Here is a 16547-nt window from a genome sequence, read left to right as displayed (position 1 = left end):
AAAAAGACTAAGGATAACAAGGAAAAAAAGCCTGGAGAAAGATGACAAAGTTTCCCTGTGAAACTGTCATTAATTGTATTTGACAGAATTGTTCAAGTGTAAAAATGTAGAACTGGATCTTCAAAGTACTAGGTCAGCTACCTGAGGAGGTAAAACAGTTTCAGAAGACAGGCAAATGTGATTGTCTGCTCTCAACGCTGCAGCATATTAAATAATGTTTCTCTTAAAACTGACATTTTTTCTAGGCAAAAGCTATGGAACTACAGTAGACTGGATGGATTCTACTTCAGATGAAACTGCCCTTTGGGAGAGGATGATGAACTCGCCGAACACATGGATAGAAGATACACTACCTCTCAGGATGCTATTGGTTGCAAAATTGACAAAATAAGGTGGCTTTTTAATTGCTAGTGTCAGAAGGAATCCTTGGTAATTAAATTAAAGGTGTGGGAGTGAACCTTGGAAGAGGAACACAGTAGCTCTTTTGACAGTCTCTGCTCTGTTGCTGTTCTGGTCTTGTGCTGTCAAATGTCACCTCGTATTTCAGTCAAATTTCTGCCTGCAGATTCCTATGTAAATTTAAGGGATTCTTTTACTTCTTAGTCACTGAAAATTACTTCAACAAAGAAGGCACGTGCAGAATTCAGTGGTAGAGGTAGCTGTGATACCTGGATGCTTGTGTTGCCTAACTGAAGCATTGCTGATCCCTTAAATAATGTAAATTACCAGCAAAAAATTAAGAGCGAGTTAACTCTTTCTGTACACTTCTAGGATTGTTCATGAAGTCTTATTAATAAGACAGCAGCAGGTTGCATTTTGTTCATGCTCATTAGTATGTGTTTGTATCCTCATTATGCCATGTCAGATCTCTCCAGTGAGGAATACAAGCATGAAGAATTTTTTTGAAAGTTCCTTTATTCGTAGTTGTACATTTCTAGGATATGAGAGTTGTTTCTGTAATGAAAGAAGCATTACATGAAGTGGTACTGTCCATGTCCTATTCTCCAAGGTGCAGAGGACTGTTAGTTCCAACGTACTATAAACAAAATCAGGGTTATAAAAAGTTTGCTTATATATGTGTTAATCATCTTGCTAGTATACAATCCTTACTCTTACATGCTGAAGGCATAGAGGTGAAACTTTTTTTATTCAAATGCTACTCTAAAGGATCTAAACATGCCAATTTTAGTGCTGACAAGTATGTTGGGTATTTATTCTGTAAAGTGTACTCCTCTGTACCTGTATCTATTAGATTGGTTTTTTGCAAAAAGTAATTTATTTGTGCTTCAGCGCCACCGTTAGGAGAATGCTGGGATTATGGTGGTTTTGGTTTAGATAGCTTTGCAGCATAGGAAATAGGACTGGAATTTGTAACTTGTAGAAATGCATGCTACTAAAGAAAGATAAATGCATAAAATACAAAATGTATTACTTTTTTTTTTAATTAAAGGCAGCCTATTAAAGCTAAATAGGAAATCAATGTTTATTCAACCCCAGTGTTTTATGCTAGCAATTCAGCATGCAATATAAAAAAATGCAGACAGAAAGCGTTTCTGAAAATAAATGCACATTTATTTTTTCCAACTGTGTAGGTCTAAAAGCTGGTGAAATCCTGCACCTCAGTTAGAGTACAGAGGAGAAGGGGGCTTTTCACAGCTCCAACTCAGTTGCTTAATTGAATCATAGAAACTGAAATGCTACTTGGTATTTATTATACGCTATGAATGGAAAAAAGGAAAGGTGCTGTTCAACCTGCCAGGGAACCCACTTTCTCTTGTCAGTCTTGATCTCTTACTGCTTCAGGTGTTTTGGATGAGATTGGTAGCTGCTACAAATTCCACTTTCCTCAGATACATATAAAATATTTGTCTTGTATGACTAGGGAACAGCATGTATATGACACTTCAGAACAATGTGTTTGTACTTAAAGGGTACAGCAGCTACTTTGCTTCTGTATTTTTAAATAAATAGCCACTCCTGAAAGGGTGGTGATTCTGGAAAAGTGAAGAGGCACCTAGTTTATTTGTATTCACTGCCTATATGAATTCATTTTCACCTGAAAACATAGGCTGCTGTGAACATGACCTATAATTTCATAGGATTAAAGTTTTTGTTGTTGTATTTCCTCTGGAGCTGAAATACATTGCTATGTCAAAATAGCTTTGGGACTTCAGATGTAGGGATGGGGTCTTGAGGCTCTAGAGTTGCAGGCACATGTCATGTAATCTGCTGTGTTCTACACTGTACAAAATTTTGGTAGTTAAACTTGAATGCCATCAAAATAAAATGTTTGGTTTGTGACAGTGTCAATCTCCTTGTCTTTTGGTCAAGTAGAGCATCTTCTGTCTCACTATTCTTAAACTGTCCTAGAGACAGACACAGCATTTTGTCATTATCTCAAAAGACACTGCTTACCGCCACATTAAATAGATCAAAACCCAGTTTAAATTTCAAAAAGCTACCTGAACGTAAGATTTACTTTTGCACTGCACTTGTAATTAATTAGTGTGATTAACTAATGATATAGCAGTATCATGTACTCATCTAGATTAATCAACAAACTAAGCCAAGTAACAGAAACAGGCCCTTTACTACAAAAAATTAAGTGCTCCTCCCCAGTGTTTCATACCTTTCTTCAGCATGTGCAGCAAATGGAGACTATTATAGGTAAACCTGTAAGGATAATTGTCACCACACACAAAAGCGAGTCTTCCTCGTGCTCCCAAATGTACAGGAGGTCAGCAGAGGCAGTCACAGCAGAGTCTTTGAAAAGTACAGTAGCACTTAACAACACTAGATATTTACTAGATAGTTATTGTTATCACTGTTAGTCTGCCATGGAGTCTGTATCAAGCTGTACATCTCCAAGTTAAAGATTTTCAGCAGAGCTTTAGCTTATCATCTTTTTACCATTTTACTATTGTCATACACAAGAAAAGTCAAAGCTGTCCCAGTGAGATGAACTTCAGTAGAAGGGAAGATTACAAACCAAGCTGCTTTATCAGTGGAAAAAGTACTTTGATTACCCTATGCATGCTGTAGGATTTAATTATAGAGTAGAAACATTACAATTTCAATTATGTTGATTTATTAAAAAGTGCTTGAAGGTAATGGCTGCATCTAATCATGTAAACCAGCGGGAATTCTGTATTGAAAATACATAACAAAAGTCATGCAAAATGTACTTTTTAAAAAATATTGGTATTTTTTGACATACCTCTGAATGTGGTTCACATAATAAATACAGCTTTGCACCAAATTCAGTCATGCCTAACTACAGTAGTATGTTCCAGATCGATAATACACTGATAGAGAAATGTAAGTTTATGAAGTTGATTAGGAGAAAAAGTTTCAAGAAACTAGTTTCTTTGCTCTACAGTCAGAAGGAAAGGTTTTAGTCATCCATAACCAAAACTTTAAAGGTACATAGTTAGTTACTCACTAAAGGGCAGTTTGATAAATTAAGAGCTATGCTTTGATTCTTAATTCTAGTTCACCTTTATGACAAAGCAGCCATACTCCTAGAATGTCTTTGCATATATCCATCCTTGCCCAGAGAAGCAAAGGGGAGAAACACAACATTTTTTCCTTTTTTTTCCTTCTTTTTTTTTTTTTCTCCTTCACTGTGCATGGTCATCTTTGCTTTAGCCTGAAATGTTTGGGGTTTTTTTTGGTACACATATATGAAAGATCTGGTACTGCACCCTCCTTGTCTTGTTCACTTCAAATCCCTTACTGACATCACTCACTCCTCTTTGCTTTGTATCCTTTTCCAGTGGAGTCAGCAAAACCTGCACTGGCTTTTTCCTTTCAGCTGCATTTTTTTTTTTTTCCCTTCCCTATGCTATCTGCCAGATTTTTCATTAACTGCTGAATAAAGTTGCAAGTTGTTTAGGGCAAGGGCTGTGTCTACTTACCGTAGACCTTCAGCGTGTTCTGAGAAGGTCAGAGCCTGCCATTGTGATCTCTGGCACACGCGGGGCGCAAGCTGAGTGAAAGGAATTCTTCAAGCTTGTGCAAATCCTCTTCCCTCTACCAAATCTAAGTGCTTTTGAGAGTGTCAGCAGCGTTTGTTTGCTAAGAAACAGTCCCAGCTCTTTCAGCCACTCTGGTGGGGCTGGCCCAGTTCCAACCAGCCCTTACAAAGGCATGAGTTCTGGGGTGACTGGTTTCAGCCTCTTATCGCCACAGAGACAGAAACCCACGGAGACAGCAGCAACAAACACTCATGGGAAAGAAAACACCTGGTAAGAACGAACACATTTTTCCCCTCTTAAACCCTGTTCTTCATTGTGTTTCCACTGGACGGCCTAAACCTTTTAGTCCTCCCCCCTCTCCTCCATTACTTCCAAATATTTTGGCAGGACCCAAGGTAGCAACAGCGGTAGAGGAATGCGAGGCTGTGGAGACAGAGGTAGCATCCCTGTCGACGGTCGCTGCAGTGCAGCTCTGAAACTGCCCGTGCTTCACAGGCACCAATTCATTTTTACTGCACGTTATTTTCGGTTCTTTCTTTAAGTTGGCTCCTTCCCATGCCCTATCTTTACCTCCAGTCAAAGCCCAGGAATACACAAAAGCTGGTTATCAGCAGGCTGTTCCATGCACAATGTAGTTTCAGGTCTGTTGCCTGAATGAAAAACTCGTAGATCAGTTTTAGGCTGACTTTTCATTCATCTGGGTAGCATGCCGTGTGATTAGGCACCAATAATGATTTTGGTGCCAATGTAATATAAATATTTCCCTTATTTTTAACATGAGGAACCAGACTTTTAAAATTACGTGCCTAAAATAATCCAGCAAATCAGTGTCAAAACTCAAATGATGAACCATTACTCCAGGCACCAAGCCTTTGTATCACAGTGTGTTCACTAATTATTAGCATTGTATAGATCTTTTATTTTATTCATAAATCTCTAAGCATGGGATAAGGCTATTCAGTTATTTTTAATGAGCAATATACTATTAAAATCTTATGAATAAATTATAAGTTTGATGTAACCCTCCATGTTTTACTTGCATTTATAATACCAGATCTGTAGCAGAAAATAAAGGCAGAGGAAAAGGATTGCTTAAGGAATTATTCAGAGCTTTACCACTTACAAGCTTTTAACCTCAATATAATAGTACTTCTTGTAGCTACAACAACAGCGCTTTGAGAAGGAATAATTAGCAAAGCTAGTAATCAGCAAATGAATAGGCTTGCATAAATACTAAGCCTACATTCTTTGCTTTTGCATCAAGGAGCCTGGCACCCTTCTCATCAGTCCGCCTGACTTTGAAGCAGGGCGAAGCAGGCGAGGAGGGGCCCAGGACCGCGCGGGCTGCAGGCTGCCATTGGTTTTGGGATGTCCTGTCCCCCCTGGGCACTGGTTTCTCTGGACGTCCAGAGAAAATCCACCAGCTTAGTGCAGTGGTGTTGGCCACACAACCATTGGGTACTGTTTAATTATGCTGAACGTCACCAAGAGAAGCAGTCACTGTAAAATTTTGTCTCATCTTTGTGTGAGACAGGGGCTTCATGGCTCTGGATGAGAGAGAGGCAGGGATGGCCAACTCCACAAGTGATCCAGAGATGGGCAAAGACACGGAAGATCTGACAAAAGGCCTGGAGAAACTCCATGAGAGCCCTGAAGAGAAGAGTGAGAAGGCTCTGCTGCATTCACGCCTAGAACAGCAGCATCACCTTATCTGTATACTGAAGAAAAAAGCAGACGATGCACGCAAACGCTGCAGAGACCTGGAGCAGCTCAACATGGAGCTGGAGAAACTGAGGACAGAGGATGCTGTGAAAATGAAAACCCAGACCCAACGGATTCAGCACTTGGAGGGGCGCATCATGGATCTGGCCAAGAGCCATGAAAAAATGATGCAGTTCAGGGACGAACACAGGAAACGGCACATGCAGCTGCAGGAGGAGAATAAGCGCCTGCGGCAGAACGAGGTGCTTTTCAGCCAAACTGTGAAGGAGAAGGAAGCTGAAGTCCTCCAGCTCGCTGCCCAGGCCAGAAAGCTCTCGCAGCAGTTGGACTCCTTACAGGAGAAATGTGCTTGTGAGAGTCACAGAGCCCAGGAGCGAGAAAAGGAGCTGCTAGAAGCTCAGAGCCAGCAAGCAAGCGCCCACGCCCGGGAAGTCGATGCACTAAAAAACCAGCTGCAACGCCTGCAGGAGGAGCACCAACAAACCGTTGCACAGGTAGAGCACGCAGAAAATCAGCAGAGGGCTCAGAGCATCGAGCTGCAGGCCAAGCTGGAGAGGGTGAACGAGGAGAAAGAGCGACTACTGAACCTGGTCGCGGAGAGGGGCAAAGCTCTGCAAGATAAGCAACAACGGGAAATTGAGCAGCTGGGGAAGAAGCTGGAGGCTGCAGAAAAAGCCAGGCAGAGAGCCGGGAAGCGCCTCCTGAAAGAGGCAGCAGCAGTGGACAATGATCTGAAGGTCCAAGAGCTCCAACGACAGCTCGAAAGCAGCAAGGAGGCATACAACGAACTCTCGCTGCAGTTTGACGCTTACAGAAAGCACGCTATGGATTTGCTGACTAAAGAAAAAGCGCTGAACGTCAAACTCCGTCATTTTATCGCGTAACTGCAGCTTTCTCCTGTGTTCTCGTCTCGGCAGGTGCTTCTACTGTAACACACCACTGCATTTTGTTCCTTTCCCTGAGACCATCTTCTGATTTCTCTGTCATGTACTTACCATCTTAAAGACTCCTACAAGGATTGTTCTGTAGCCTTTTTTTTTTTGTTACACTTTTACATAAGTAAAAGAGCTCTAGACTGTTAAATCTGAACAGGGATTGTTGAACTCATCAAACTCATGACATGAAAGATGAGGGTGGGAAATGGAAAATATGAATTTGATTTATTTGGTCCTAACCTCTGCTGTATCATAGATTTTAATTTTTTACAGTTAAAAGCACATTATTTTCCAAGATGGAGCAAAGATCCAAACCTTAGCCTTTTGTGCTTGATTCTCCCTTGAAGTTCAACAGAGGTTGGGCATGTAAGAGGCAACACCAAGTCTCCAGGACAGAAATCCCCCCCTTGCAATGGCTACGTCCTGAACAGTCGTGATTCAGGAACTTAACAGGTCAGAAGAGTAATATCATACAACGCCTGATGCTCAAGGAGATGATTGTATATAGCTGTCTCGTAGTGTTATGGGTTTCTACAGTTTAGTCTTATTTAATGTCATAGCATTATTTATATCGCTGTTCAGCTCAAAATAAATTGACAGGTCTCTGGGTGATTTCAATAGTCTTTGAAACAGGTTGAGGCTCTAAATGTTCTGCCAGTTTAAGTCTGTTCTGGTTTTTAGGTGTTTTCTGTAGAGCAAATAGTAGTGATACACCCTTCCATTTTGTGTACGTCTGGCAATTTTTGACAAAAAAATACCTTTCCCTTCCCTGTGAGCACTGCGGTATACAGAGGCATCCCACTCTCTCTTGCCTCTCTCCCAGCCAAGGAGGAGGCTTTTGGCTGCTGCGTTTCAGCTTGTGATCTTTAACTAACCCTCCAACAAAAAAAAAAAAAACCAGCATGGGCCAAATAGCACCCCCCACCTGGGCTGTAGGCAGCTGCCTCGAGAGCTCTCCAAGTTCTTTCACATGCGTGTATATCATGGGATAACTTGATATTTTAGCTAGTTGTTTGGGTAGCTCTCAGTCCTGCGCATTTACAAAGCAGCAGCACCGCGTTAAAGTTGGTACCTGTTGAGCCACATACAGAAATGGCCAGAAGATCCTCCAGCTTGCAGCCAGTTCATCTCAAGGACTTACTGAACCAGATGTGGTTTCTACACAAGTAGTAGCTGTCAACAGACTTGTTTTCTGAATGTCTCCGGGCTCTCCTTGAACCCACACAAAGCCAGGTGAGAAGTATTGCTCCACTACCTGCTGCACGATGAACCACAGCCTTTCATTTTGATCCTGGCTCCTGCAAGTGTCATTCCACACCTGTTTTATGGTCCACATCCTCCTACTTTTCAATCATCTTTTTCCCCCTGACATGCCCGCCCCACCTAAAAGCAGGAATCTACAGCCTAAACACCAACTGACCCAGGCCCAGGCTACCAAACTAGGCCCCCGGTCTGAGAGGAAGGAACACGGTAGGACTTGAGTCAGCTGCTCTGTTTTAATTAGTCGAAATGCAGCAAGGAGTGCCCGTTTCCCTCGGGTGACTGCCACAGAGCCTAAAACCAGGTACCTGAGCAGTCTAAATCGGGGCTGGGGGCCGCCCACCTGCTGCATGACAGAACAGCCCGGCGGGCAAGCCCCCCAAAACACTGCAGCGCCCCGGGGGGACATTCCCCTTCCCTCCCCTCAGCACTGTCTGTGGGTGAGAGACATCCCCCCCTCACAACACTCACCCCCACACACGCTCACCCCCCCCCCTCACGCACTCACAGCCCCCTCACAAACCCCCTCACACACTCAGCCCCCCCTCACACACAACCCCCTCCTTAGACACACTCAACCCCCTCTCACACTCACAGCCCCCTCACACACTCACCACCCCCCCCCACAGAGCCCCTCTCACACTCACAGCTCCCACACACACTCAGCCCCCCTCACACACACTCAGCCCCCCTCTCACACACTCAGAGCCCCTCTCACACACTCAGAGCCCCTCACACTCACAGCTCCCTCACACACACCCAGCCCCTCTCACACTCACAGCTCCCTCACACACAGAGCCCCTCTCACACTCACCCCCCTCACACACACACAGAGCCCCTCTCACACTCACAGCCCCCTCACACACTCACCGCCCCCCCCACAGAGCCCCTCTCACACTCACAGCTCCCACACGCACTCAGCCCCCCTCACACACACTCAGCCCCCCTCTCACACACTCAGAGCCCCTCTCACACACACTCAGCCCCCCTCACACTCACAGCTCCCTCACACACTCACCCCCCCTCACACACACTCAGCCCCCCTCTCACACGCACTCACCCAGCCCCTCTCACACACTCAGCCCCCCTCTCACACGCACTCACCCAGCCCCTCTCACACTCACAGCTCCCTCACACACACTCAGCCCCCCTCTCACACACACACAGAGCCCCTCTCACACTCACAGCCCCTCTCACACTCACCCCCCTCACACACACACAGAGCCCCTCTCACACACACACACAGAGCCCCTCACAGCCGCCGCTTTCCCGCGCGCGGGCGCAGTGGCTGAGGCGCCCCCCCCCCCCCCCCCCCCCCCCCCAGCCCCGTGCTCGCGGTGCCGCTTCCCGACAGGCACCGCGGCGGGAGCGCCGGGCCGCAGCCGCTGGCCGCTCTCTTCAGGCTCCGTCCCGTCCCCGTCCCGCCGGGCTCCCCTCAGCCGCCGCCGCCGCCGCCATGCGCCACAGCCTCACCCAGCTGCTGGCGGCCTCCTCCGGCGGAGCGAGCCCCTCGGGCGCCGTCTGGCCGCTAGCCGGCGCGGGGCAGGCCCCGCGAGGGCGGGATGGCGGCGGGGAAGGGGATCCGGGCCCCGCGCGGCCCAAGCAACAGCAGCCGCCGCGGCGGGAGGCGGGCGCCTCGGAGCCGCGGCGGCAAGAGAAGGAGCCGGAGGCGCCCGGTGGCCCGCTGGAGGTGTGGGAGCAAGAGGACTGGTTCCCGGGGCTGGAGCTGGGAGACCTGCTGGAGGCGGCCCGGCCGGACTGGGACCTGGACGCGGAGCTGAGCGGCTGCTTCTGTGGGGAACCGGAGCCGCCGCCCCCGCCGGGCCAGGGCCAGAGGCCGGCGGCGCCCGGCCGGAGGAACGGCGGGGCCGGGAGCCGGCTGAAGGCGGCGGCGGCGGCGCGGCTGAACCGGCTGAAGAAGAAGCAGTACGTGCTGGGGCTGGAGAGCCGCCTGCAGGGCCTGGCTGCCGAGAACCGGCAGCTGCGGGACCGCAACCGCGGCCTGAGCCGGCGCCTGCGAGAGCTGGAGCGGGAGAGCAGCTACCTGCGGGCCGTGCTGGCTAACCAGAGCGCTCTTGGGCAGCTCCTGAGCCGCCTAGCCGGGATCCGCGCCGGCGGGCTGCAGCTCGGCACCAGCCTCTTCAGGGACACGGGCAGCCCCCGCCGCCATCACCACCACCTCCAGCCCGCCGGCGAGAGCAGCGACCACGACTACGCCCTGCCCAGCTCCCGGCCTGCCGGCCTGGAGGAGGCGGCGGCGGCGGTGGTGACGGAGACGGAGGAGGAGTGGGCGGCCGCCGGCGGGATCTGCCTCCACGTGGACCGGGATCAGGTGTCGGTGGAGTTCTGCTCCATCTGTGCTCGGCGGGCGGCGGCCTCCTTCAAAATGTAGGGTCAAGTACCTGCTGCAAGTACTCGTGGGGTTCTCGCCCCTAGGGGCCTCGCGTCGTGGCGGAGGAAGCAGGCGATGGTGCGGAGGAAAAAAAAAAAAAAAAGAGGATAAATGCACAGTGGTGATGGGGTGGTATTGGGGGAGATGCGGAGGAGGGGAACCTGGCGCTTAAGCGGCCAGGGTAACGGAAAAAAAAAAAAAAAAAAAAATCTCTCGAACGGCACGTTGGGAGCCAGACGGTGGCCTTGGTGAAAGGTCGCGTAAATCTGGCGTGTGGACGGTAGTGGTCTGAGCCTGTCTGGCCTAAGAGTCGTGCAGAGCTGTGTACAGCAGTGCGATAATTATCGTGCAGACTGACACGCGCATATACACGCAGAGGTGCCACCAGAGCCCGTTTGCAGCGCTTGGGTGAAAAAAGATCATGCCGACCTGACGCATGAAGGTGTGCTCGGTTCCACTTCGCAGTTGCCAGTAAAGATAACGCTGACTGCCCGGTCTTGAGTCAGATAATGTCTAGCCTGCTTATCCTGAGGAGCCGAAAATGCTTGCTTAGAAAACCAAACCAAAAACTTCATTAAGACATCGTCACTGGACAGACTTAAGAAAATAGTAATGATCGGCAAAAGAAAGCATGCATATAAAATTGTACTGCATCTCAGTTATACATTACTATTAAAACCTCTCTGACAGTTTCTCTTTTAGGTGCTTGCCCTGCCAGGCTCCGTTGTGTAGGGGTTAAAGAACAGTCGTTTTCCACCTCGCAACCTGGTAAGGATCAATATATTCCCATAATGCGGTATCAGACAGCTTGCTTTGCTTATGCCAGTCTCTTGTAATGACTGGTTCAGGAAATGATTTCTCTGGTCCTTGGCCTACTCTGCCAAAATGTTTCTAGCTCTGGATGATAACTAATAGTGAAAATTACAATCATGTCATTCTAATTAGCTGTTTTCCTCTTTTCCTTTTTTAAATGAATATGCACACAGTAGCCAAAACATGAGCTACCTTTTGAATTAAGAAATAAATGCTTGTGCCGTTTGAAATAGGAATTTTCTATTAAACTAAGGATCTGATGAGCTGAAAAGGGAAAATATGCTAATAAGGGGGATGTGACATTTACAGCCTTTTATCATAGGGGACTGTCCCAAAAGTTAAGTAAATTGCTTTTTAAATGGGGGGGGGGAAAAAAAAAAAAAAAGAATTTTTGACCTGTTGGTTTAAAATACCGTCTAGTGTTAGGGATGCACGGTACCTTTAAAAAAGTCCTTCTCTGGCTTGCTCTCATTCATGATGCGGAGTTTTGCCTGATTAAACAGAACCTGAACACTGGTTATATCTGTACAGTGGAATCCTAATATAGAGGAGTCATTTTTTTGCATGGACCTCTAACAAGAATTGTGGTTTGATGAATGCAGTGCATCGAAGTAACTCGTTACTTTAGCTTCCCATAAGTAAATCTCTGTGCCCATGCACACTGAAATTCCTGTGTTACTTCAGAGTAGCTTTACATTTTAAAGATGTTGCATGTATATGCATGTGCTTAATTTTACTGTAGAGTTCTTAATTTAGCCTCTTACAGTATCCAGAAATCTATAACTTTATATAATTAAGCACAGTTTGGAGATGAGCAAATACGTATTTGGAGGCTAATGATTTGAAAAATGCTCCATAATTAACTGAGATAGGAGGAAAAATAGTTTGACAAACAGTAGCGTGTGTTTTCTTGTACTAGTCAGTGTTTCTCCCTATCACAAAAGATGAGTGGGTTGTTTTTTCAGTTGTATTATAATGTTTAGGTTGTTTATATGTATGTCAGTTGGGGGAAGAAGGATTGTGAAAATGATAATATGTAAAGTGAGGTTTCACAAAGAATAGACTTTCCTAAAACAGTTTCATTTATTAACTTCTTTAAAAAAAAGATTCTCTCTAGTGTTTCTGAAGTCTTGTTTCTTAAAGCCTTAAATGTTATGTTTAAGGCTGAGTAGAACGTGAAGCATTTTCTCCCAGTCATTTGCTTTATTGGTGCTAGACCCTATCAAGTGTTCATCAGTTTAAAAGGAGTTTGATTTTTCTTTGTGAAACATCACTGTGTGATAAAGTATATGTGTATTTAGCATCCTTGTTTTTCTTTATGCTAAAGTGGATTCAGCTGTGTTGGGGCAGAAGAGACGGGACCAGCTGCTGGCCACATTTCCTGCTTTATTTTAAAAGGTAGTATAAGAAATGAGAATAAAGAGGTAACAGGGCTTTTGCTGTCTTTGGTTAAAAAAAAAAAAAAAAAAAAGAAGGTTGAATGCTGGGATCATTTACTGTTATCCAAGATGGTTTTTTTTTAAAAGACAATGTCCTATCAAACAGGTTTCACTCCACTGTATGCAGAATTCCATCTGTTCAGGGTATATTGCCAGCACAAAAGAGACTTAGTGGGCTATGTGTTACCTTACACCTCTGTGGTGGCGTCAACAGGACTGTTCAAAGTTTCAGTCTTAAATTGTGTAACCCTGCTGTAATTGATGGGTTATACCAGTGCCACAGGAATCAGAGTTAACCATCAAGACCCGTACTGACTGATACGCAAAATGGAAATAATTGAGTTAGATTCAACCTAGGCTCAATCTGCCTAGCTCAGGCTTCGTGAACATGCTTGATGAAATGAGAAACACTAATGTAGCAAGTATGAGATGTTACAATGGCATTTTTACAGTTACTTCAGTGTAGAAGTGTTTTTTAAGTTAACTTATATATGCATTCTTTCTTTTTGCATTACTGCTAAATGGTAGGGGTCAGGGACGTAGTTCTGGTCTCTGTTGTGAACCTGCACATCGCTCTAGTCATGAAACTACCTGTGAGCTCTGTCTGAGAGTAGCTGATTTTCTGACATGCAAAATGATGTATACTGGTACAAGAACAAGGTCAAGTCCCAAGAAAGTAAGTGGCTGCAGGCATTTCTAGTGCCTACTGAATCTTATTTAAACCAAATAGAGGGGAGGAAGTTATTTGAAACTCTAACCGACTGTACTATCTGTATGGTGTATTATTAATGTAGCTTTTTGAAGTGGAAGCCTTGAAATGACATAAGTTAATACTTGAAAATATATTGTAAATGTTTCTTTGTAATTATGTGCCATCCAGATAAGAATACAATATCATAATAAAATCAGACTTGTTGATCTTTCAATTTATGGGCTCAACTGTTTTTTCATCTTTTTCTTCTCACTAATGCCTTGCTTTAATTTAGTGGTTCATTACACAAAATGGGAAAACAGAAAGGGGAAAATGCTGTTGCTGCTATCTGGGGGGGGTCATCAGTTGCAAAACAAGATAAAATGGATTAGGGTATGCAGGAGAAATGTTCTTACTCCTCTGTCTTTCAGGTTAATTTTGTGGTGAGGACAAAACGAAAGCATTATTCCTTGAACCAAAGATTGTACTTCTGAGAATCACCACTCCTTGTATTTTACAGTTGTTTTTCTTTCTTAATATTTTATTAATGTGGGCGTGTTTGATCAATAAACCATGAGGGAGTAGAATACTTACGTAAATGCTTCCATTGTCTATTGGCATCTTCCTTCTTTCTGTCCCATTTTCAGGTTCTGAAGTTTGATGAGTGGTTAATAATATGCTGTTAAACCATAATCTTTCATCAAATTGTTATTTCCACGCTAAAACGCTGGAGTGAGTGTAAAAAAAAGGTTTGAGGGTGCTGAAAGGACAGAACATTTTTAAAGCTCCAGAGCGAGCCATGTACTGTACTCTTTGATTTCTGTTAATCTTAAATGCTTTATTGGTTAGAGAGCAGTTTAAAATAGCGTGCTGGCTTTCTAGCATCCAGGCATTCTAGTGAAAGTAGTCTGCAGCCTGATAAAAAGGAACATTTCACAAAAAATGTAGCTTAAAAATTTAAAAACGTACTGGCACGCTCTGCCTTTTTGGCCACCGGTTATAGAAAATACCCTGTTCAGCATTGAAGTTTGTGTTTGTTAAACTGTATGTACCACAGAACCAAGTGGCACCAGTGTTAAACTGCATGGCTACGCTACCTTTGTTTTCCAGTATTTTTCCACCCCACAGCTGCTTGAAGACTATTTAGCAGTTAAATAAGAAACAATTTCATGCTCAGTTCCCTGTTAGTCCTTTAGAGTTTGAGTCTGGTGCTGTGACTTTTAGTAGCATTCTAAATTAACTTCTCTCTCTTTCCTGTGAAGAGCTTAGCAGCATCTGGGAGGAAAAAACAAATCGGTGCTTCTGCAATCTCTAGCTGCCTGGAGAGATGATACCAAAGTAAATGTAGGGAACCATATTCCAACACTTGGCATTTCTTGGTACTTGCAGATTATCAGATTTCTCATGCCACTTGTCAAAACCTTAGTCGGTTTTCCCTGCGAAACACAGAGATCTTCTGCAAAACACAAAGGCCTTTTTGTAAATTTACTGATTTTTAAAAACTTGTGTTCTCCAGAGCTTGTCGTTAAACAGGTTTTCTGCTAGAATCAACAGTACTCCGTTTATAGGGTTGTGTATGCTATTAGTTAGACTGTAAATGTCTCGGGAGATATATTAGGTATGGGGGTTGTACAAATGGGCTTTGTCTTTAAAGAACGCCCTGTGTAAAATTGCACATTGACAGTAGCTGATTCTACAGTTTTCCACCCAGTTTAAGTGGGATATGCAGATTTGGAGAAATAATTCTGCCTTTGCTCATTAGCAGGAGGATAGCTGGACTAGGGCAGGTACAAGGGAAATGAGGCTGTAATTTGCCAAGGGCTGTGGAATAGATGGTCGTATTGAAATTCAGCATCAAAAATGGTACATACAGAAGATAAAATCAGTGCTTTTTTTAATATTTCTGTTGATTCTTATCTATAGCCAGTCTCTCGGCATTCTTTTGGCAGTAGTTCAGACCTCGAGCAGTCAGAAGTCCATCTCTACGGGTTTATATGGGGGACATGCATTCTTCTAAGAATGCAGTAAAAGCTATTGCTGTGATATGTAGTCTGCGACTGGCTTGTTTCTACTAAAATGGTAGAAGGAAGAACACAACTAAAACTTCTAGCGAAGATTTTTGGCAGGGAGGCAGCGTTTGCAAGGACATTGTTACAGTGCGTAGGAGGCCAAGAACTGGTAAAACCTCGTCCTTTGACTTCTTGAGAGTTGCATGAGGTATGTTGTACCCCCTGCGCAAAACGGGGAACAGAAGGAGCACTTCCAGGTTTCCGTGAGGGCGCTCCTCCACGCGCGTGCATGCTAGAACTGACTGACAGCATCTTGGTGCCCTGCTGAATTTTGAAGCCGTTTCAGTCTTTCTTTAACTTACTTCTGAGAACTTTTTTTTCCCCCAGTTGTTTAAGAAGTACATAGTGTACAACTGGAAAGTTTCCTGTTCTATAAACGTAACACTTTCTTGCCTAAGGAATGTATAGCTGACCTTTGACATAACCCCTGCAGAACACTTAAAATATGTATTTGCAATCTGTGTGTTCATCTGTTATGCTGGAAAGAAGTATCAGTCTTTGCAACTTATTAAAAAACATTGAGAATGTGATTTTTTTTTTCTTGTTACAAATTCACCTTTCACCCTAAGAAATTAGTGTCTAAAAAAAAGGGGTTTGTCCAAGTCAGATCACTTAAGTATCAGAGCATGTATTTTAATTACTCTGATTATCATTTGAATTGATACCAAAATAGTGCATGGAATGGAAGAGGGTTTTGAATCTCACACTTTAAAAAGCACTAGGATCTGTTTACAATATCTTAACTATATCTTGTTAAATGCTCGCAATAACCACAGAGCCATTAATTTTCATTCTTAAAGATACTATTGCAAAGTAATGGCTTTATTTTATGTTTTTATTATCGCAGGTAAGTGGTTCTGTTGGTTAAAGTCTGATGACTTCTGGAGATACCATAACTCACTGTCTTGTAAAATACTTGCTCCGTGAGAATCTCTGAAGTGGGGATGATGAAGGTAAGGCCCAGCTCTCTTGGTTTGATGCAGGCCCCTATCAGAACACCACACGATACAGCAATACTTTGAATTAAGGAAAACTAAACCAATTTACATAACAACCATTGTGGAGTCAGTCTGTCTTTGCTGCTTCCCTGTACAAATCAGGCTGCTACTCCTGGTTACAGAGAAATAGAATGCATGGTTTTCCTGCTGTAACAACAAATTTGTTAGGAAAAAGTAGATAAACATGATGAAACTCCTTTAACACATTTTTCAGCAGTGCTACAGCACAAGTTTTAAACCAAGCCAATTAA

General features: G+C 44.4%; 3 protein-coding genes across 10 annotated transcripts in view; all 3 read left to right on the top strand.

Annotated features, from left to right (window-relative positions):
* Nucleotides 1-2433, top strand: part of SYTL2 (synaptotagmin like 2) — a 62995-nt gene extending 60562 nt beyond the window's left edge. For 3 of the 5 annotated variants that reach the window (XM_049823164.1, XM_049823163.1, XM_049823162.1), the window contains one exon: nucleotides 246-391. In XM_049823164.1, the coding sequence (XP_049679121.1) occupies nucleotides 246-391 (146 nt within the window). Of the gene's footprint in view, nucleotides 1-245 lie in introns of all 5 variants that reach the window. The other 2 variants (XM_049823165.1, XM_049823167.1) reach the window with 2 other exon arrangements.
* Nucleotides 2434-4143: 1710 nt separating this feature from the next.
* Nucleotides 4144-6733, top strand: CCDC89 (coiled-coil domain containing 89). The gene is made up of 2 exons (XM_049823168.1): nucleotides 4144-4247; nucleotides 5512-6733. The coding sequence occupies exons 1-2, from the start codon at nucleotides 4150-4152 to the stop codon at nucleotides 6581-6583; spliced, it is 1170 nt and encodes a 389-aa protein (XP_049679125.1). The 5' UTR covers nucleotides 4144-4149; the 3' UTR covers nucleotides 6584-6733.
* Nucleotides 6734-9305: 2572 nt separating this feature from the next.
* Nucleotides 9306-16229, top strand: CREBZF (CREB/ATF bZIP transcription factor). Of its 4 annotated transcripts, none has more exons than XM_049823483.1 (4): nucleotides 9306-10282; nucleotides 10977-11054; nucleotides 12427-12497; nucleotides 16146-16229. In XM_049823483.1, the coding sequence occupies exons 1-2, from the start codon at nucleotides 9351-9353 to the stop codon at nucleotides 11023-11025; spliced, it is 981 nt and encodes a 326-aa protein (XP_049679440.1). In that variant the 5' UTR covers nucleotides 9306-9350; the 3' UTR covers nucleotides 11026-11054; nucleotides 12427-12497; nucleotides 16146-16229. The 4 variants fall into 4 exon arrangements, with proteins under 4 accessions (XP_049679440.1, XP_049679439.1, XP_049679438.1 ...); XM_049823482.1 differs by lacking the exon at nucleotides 16146-16229 and adding an exon at nucleotides 15182-15616; XM_049823481.1 differs by lacking the exon at nucleotides 16146-16229 and having other exon boundaries at nucleotides 12427-13464.
* The last annotated feature ends 318 nt before the right edge of the window (nucleotides 16230-16547 follow it).

Source organism: Accipiter gentilis, chromosome 19 (genome assembly GCF_929443795.1).
Source record: "Accipiter gentilis chromosome 19, bAccGen1.1, whole genome shotgun sequence".
In the NCBI taxonomy this organism is placed as follows: Eukaryota; Metazoa; Chordata; class Aves; order Accipitriformes; family Accipitridae; genus Astur; species Astur gentilis.
The sequence above is the reverse complement of the archived record's forward strand: the minus strand, read 5'-3'. Positions and strand labels throughout refer to the sequence as shown.

Coding starts and splice junctions, on each gene's coding strand:
- CCDC89 (XM_049823168.1), top strand. CDS start 4,150: ATGAGTTCTGGGGTGACTGGTTTCAGCCTCTTATCGCCACAGAGACAG. Junction 4,248..5,511: donor CATGGGAAAGAAAACACCTG/GTAAGAACGAAC, acceptor TGTGTGAGACAG/GGGCTTCATGGCTCTGGATG.
- CREBZF (XM_049823483.1), top strand. CDS start 9,351: ATGCGCCACAGCCTCACCCAGCTGCTGGCGGCCTCCTCCGGCGGAGCG. Junction 10,283..10,976: donor GCGGCGGCCTCCTTCAAAAT/GTAGGGTCAAGT, acceptor CCTCTCTGACAG/TTTCTCTTTTAGGTGCTTGC.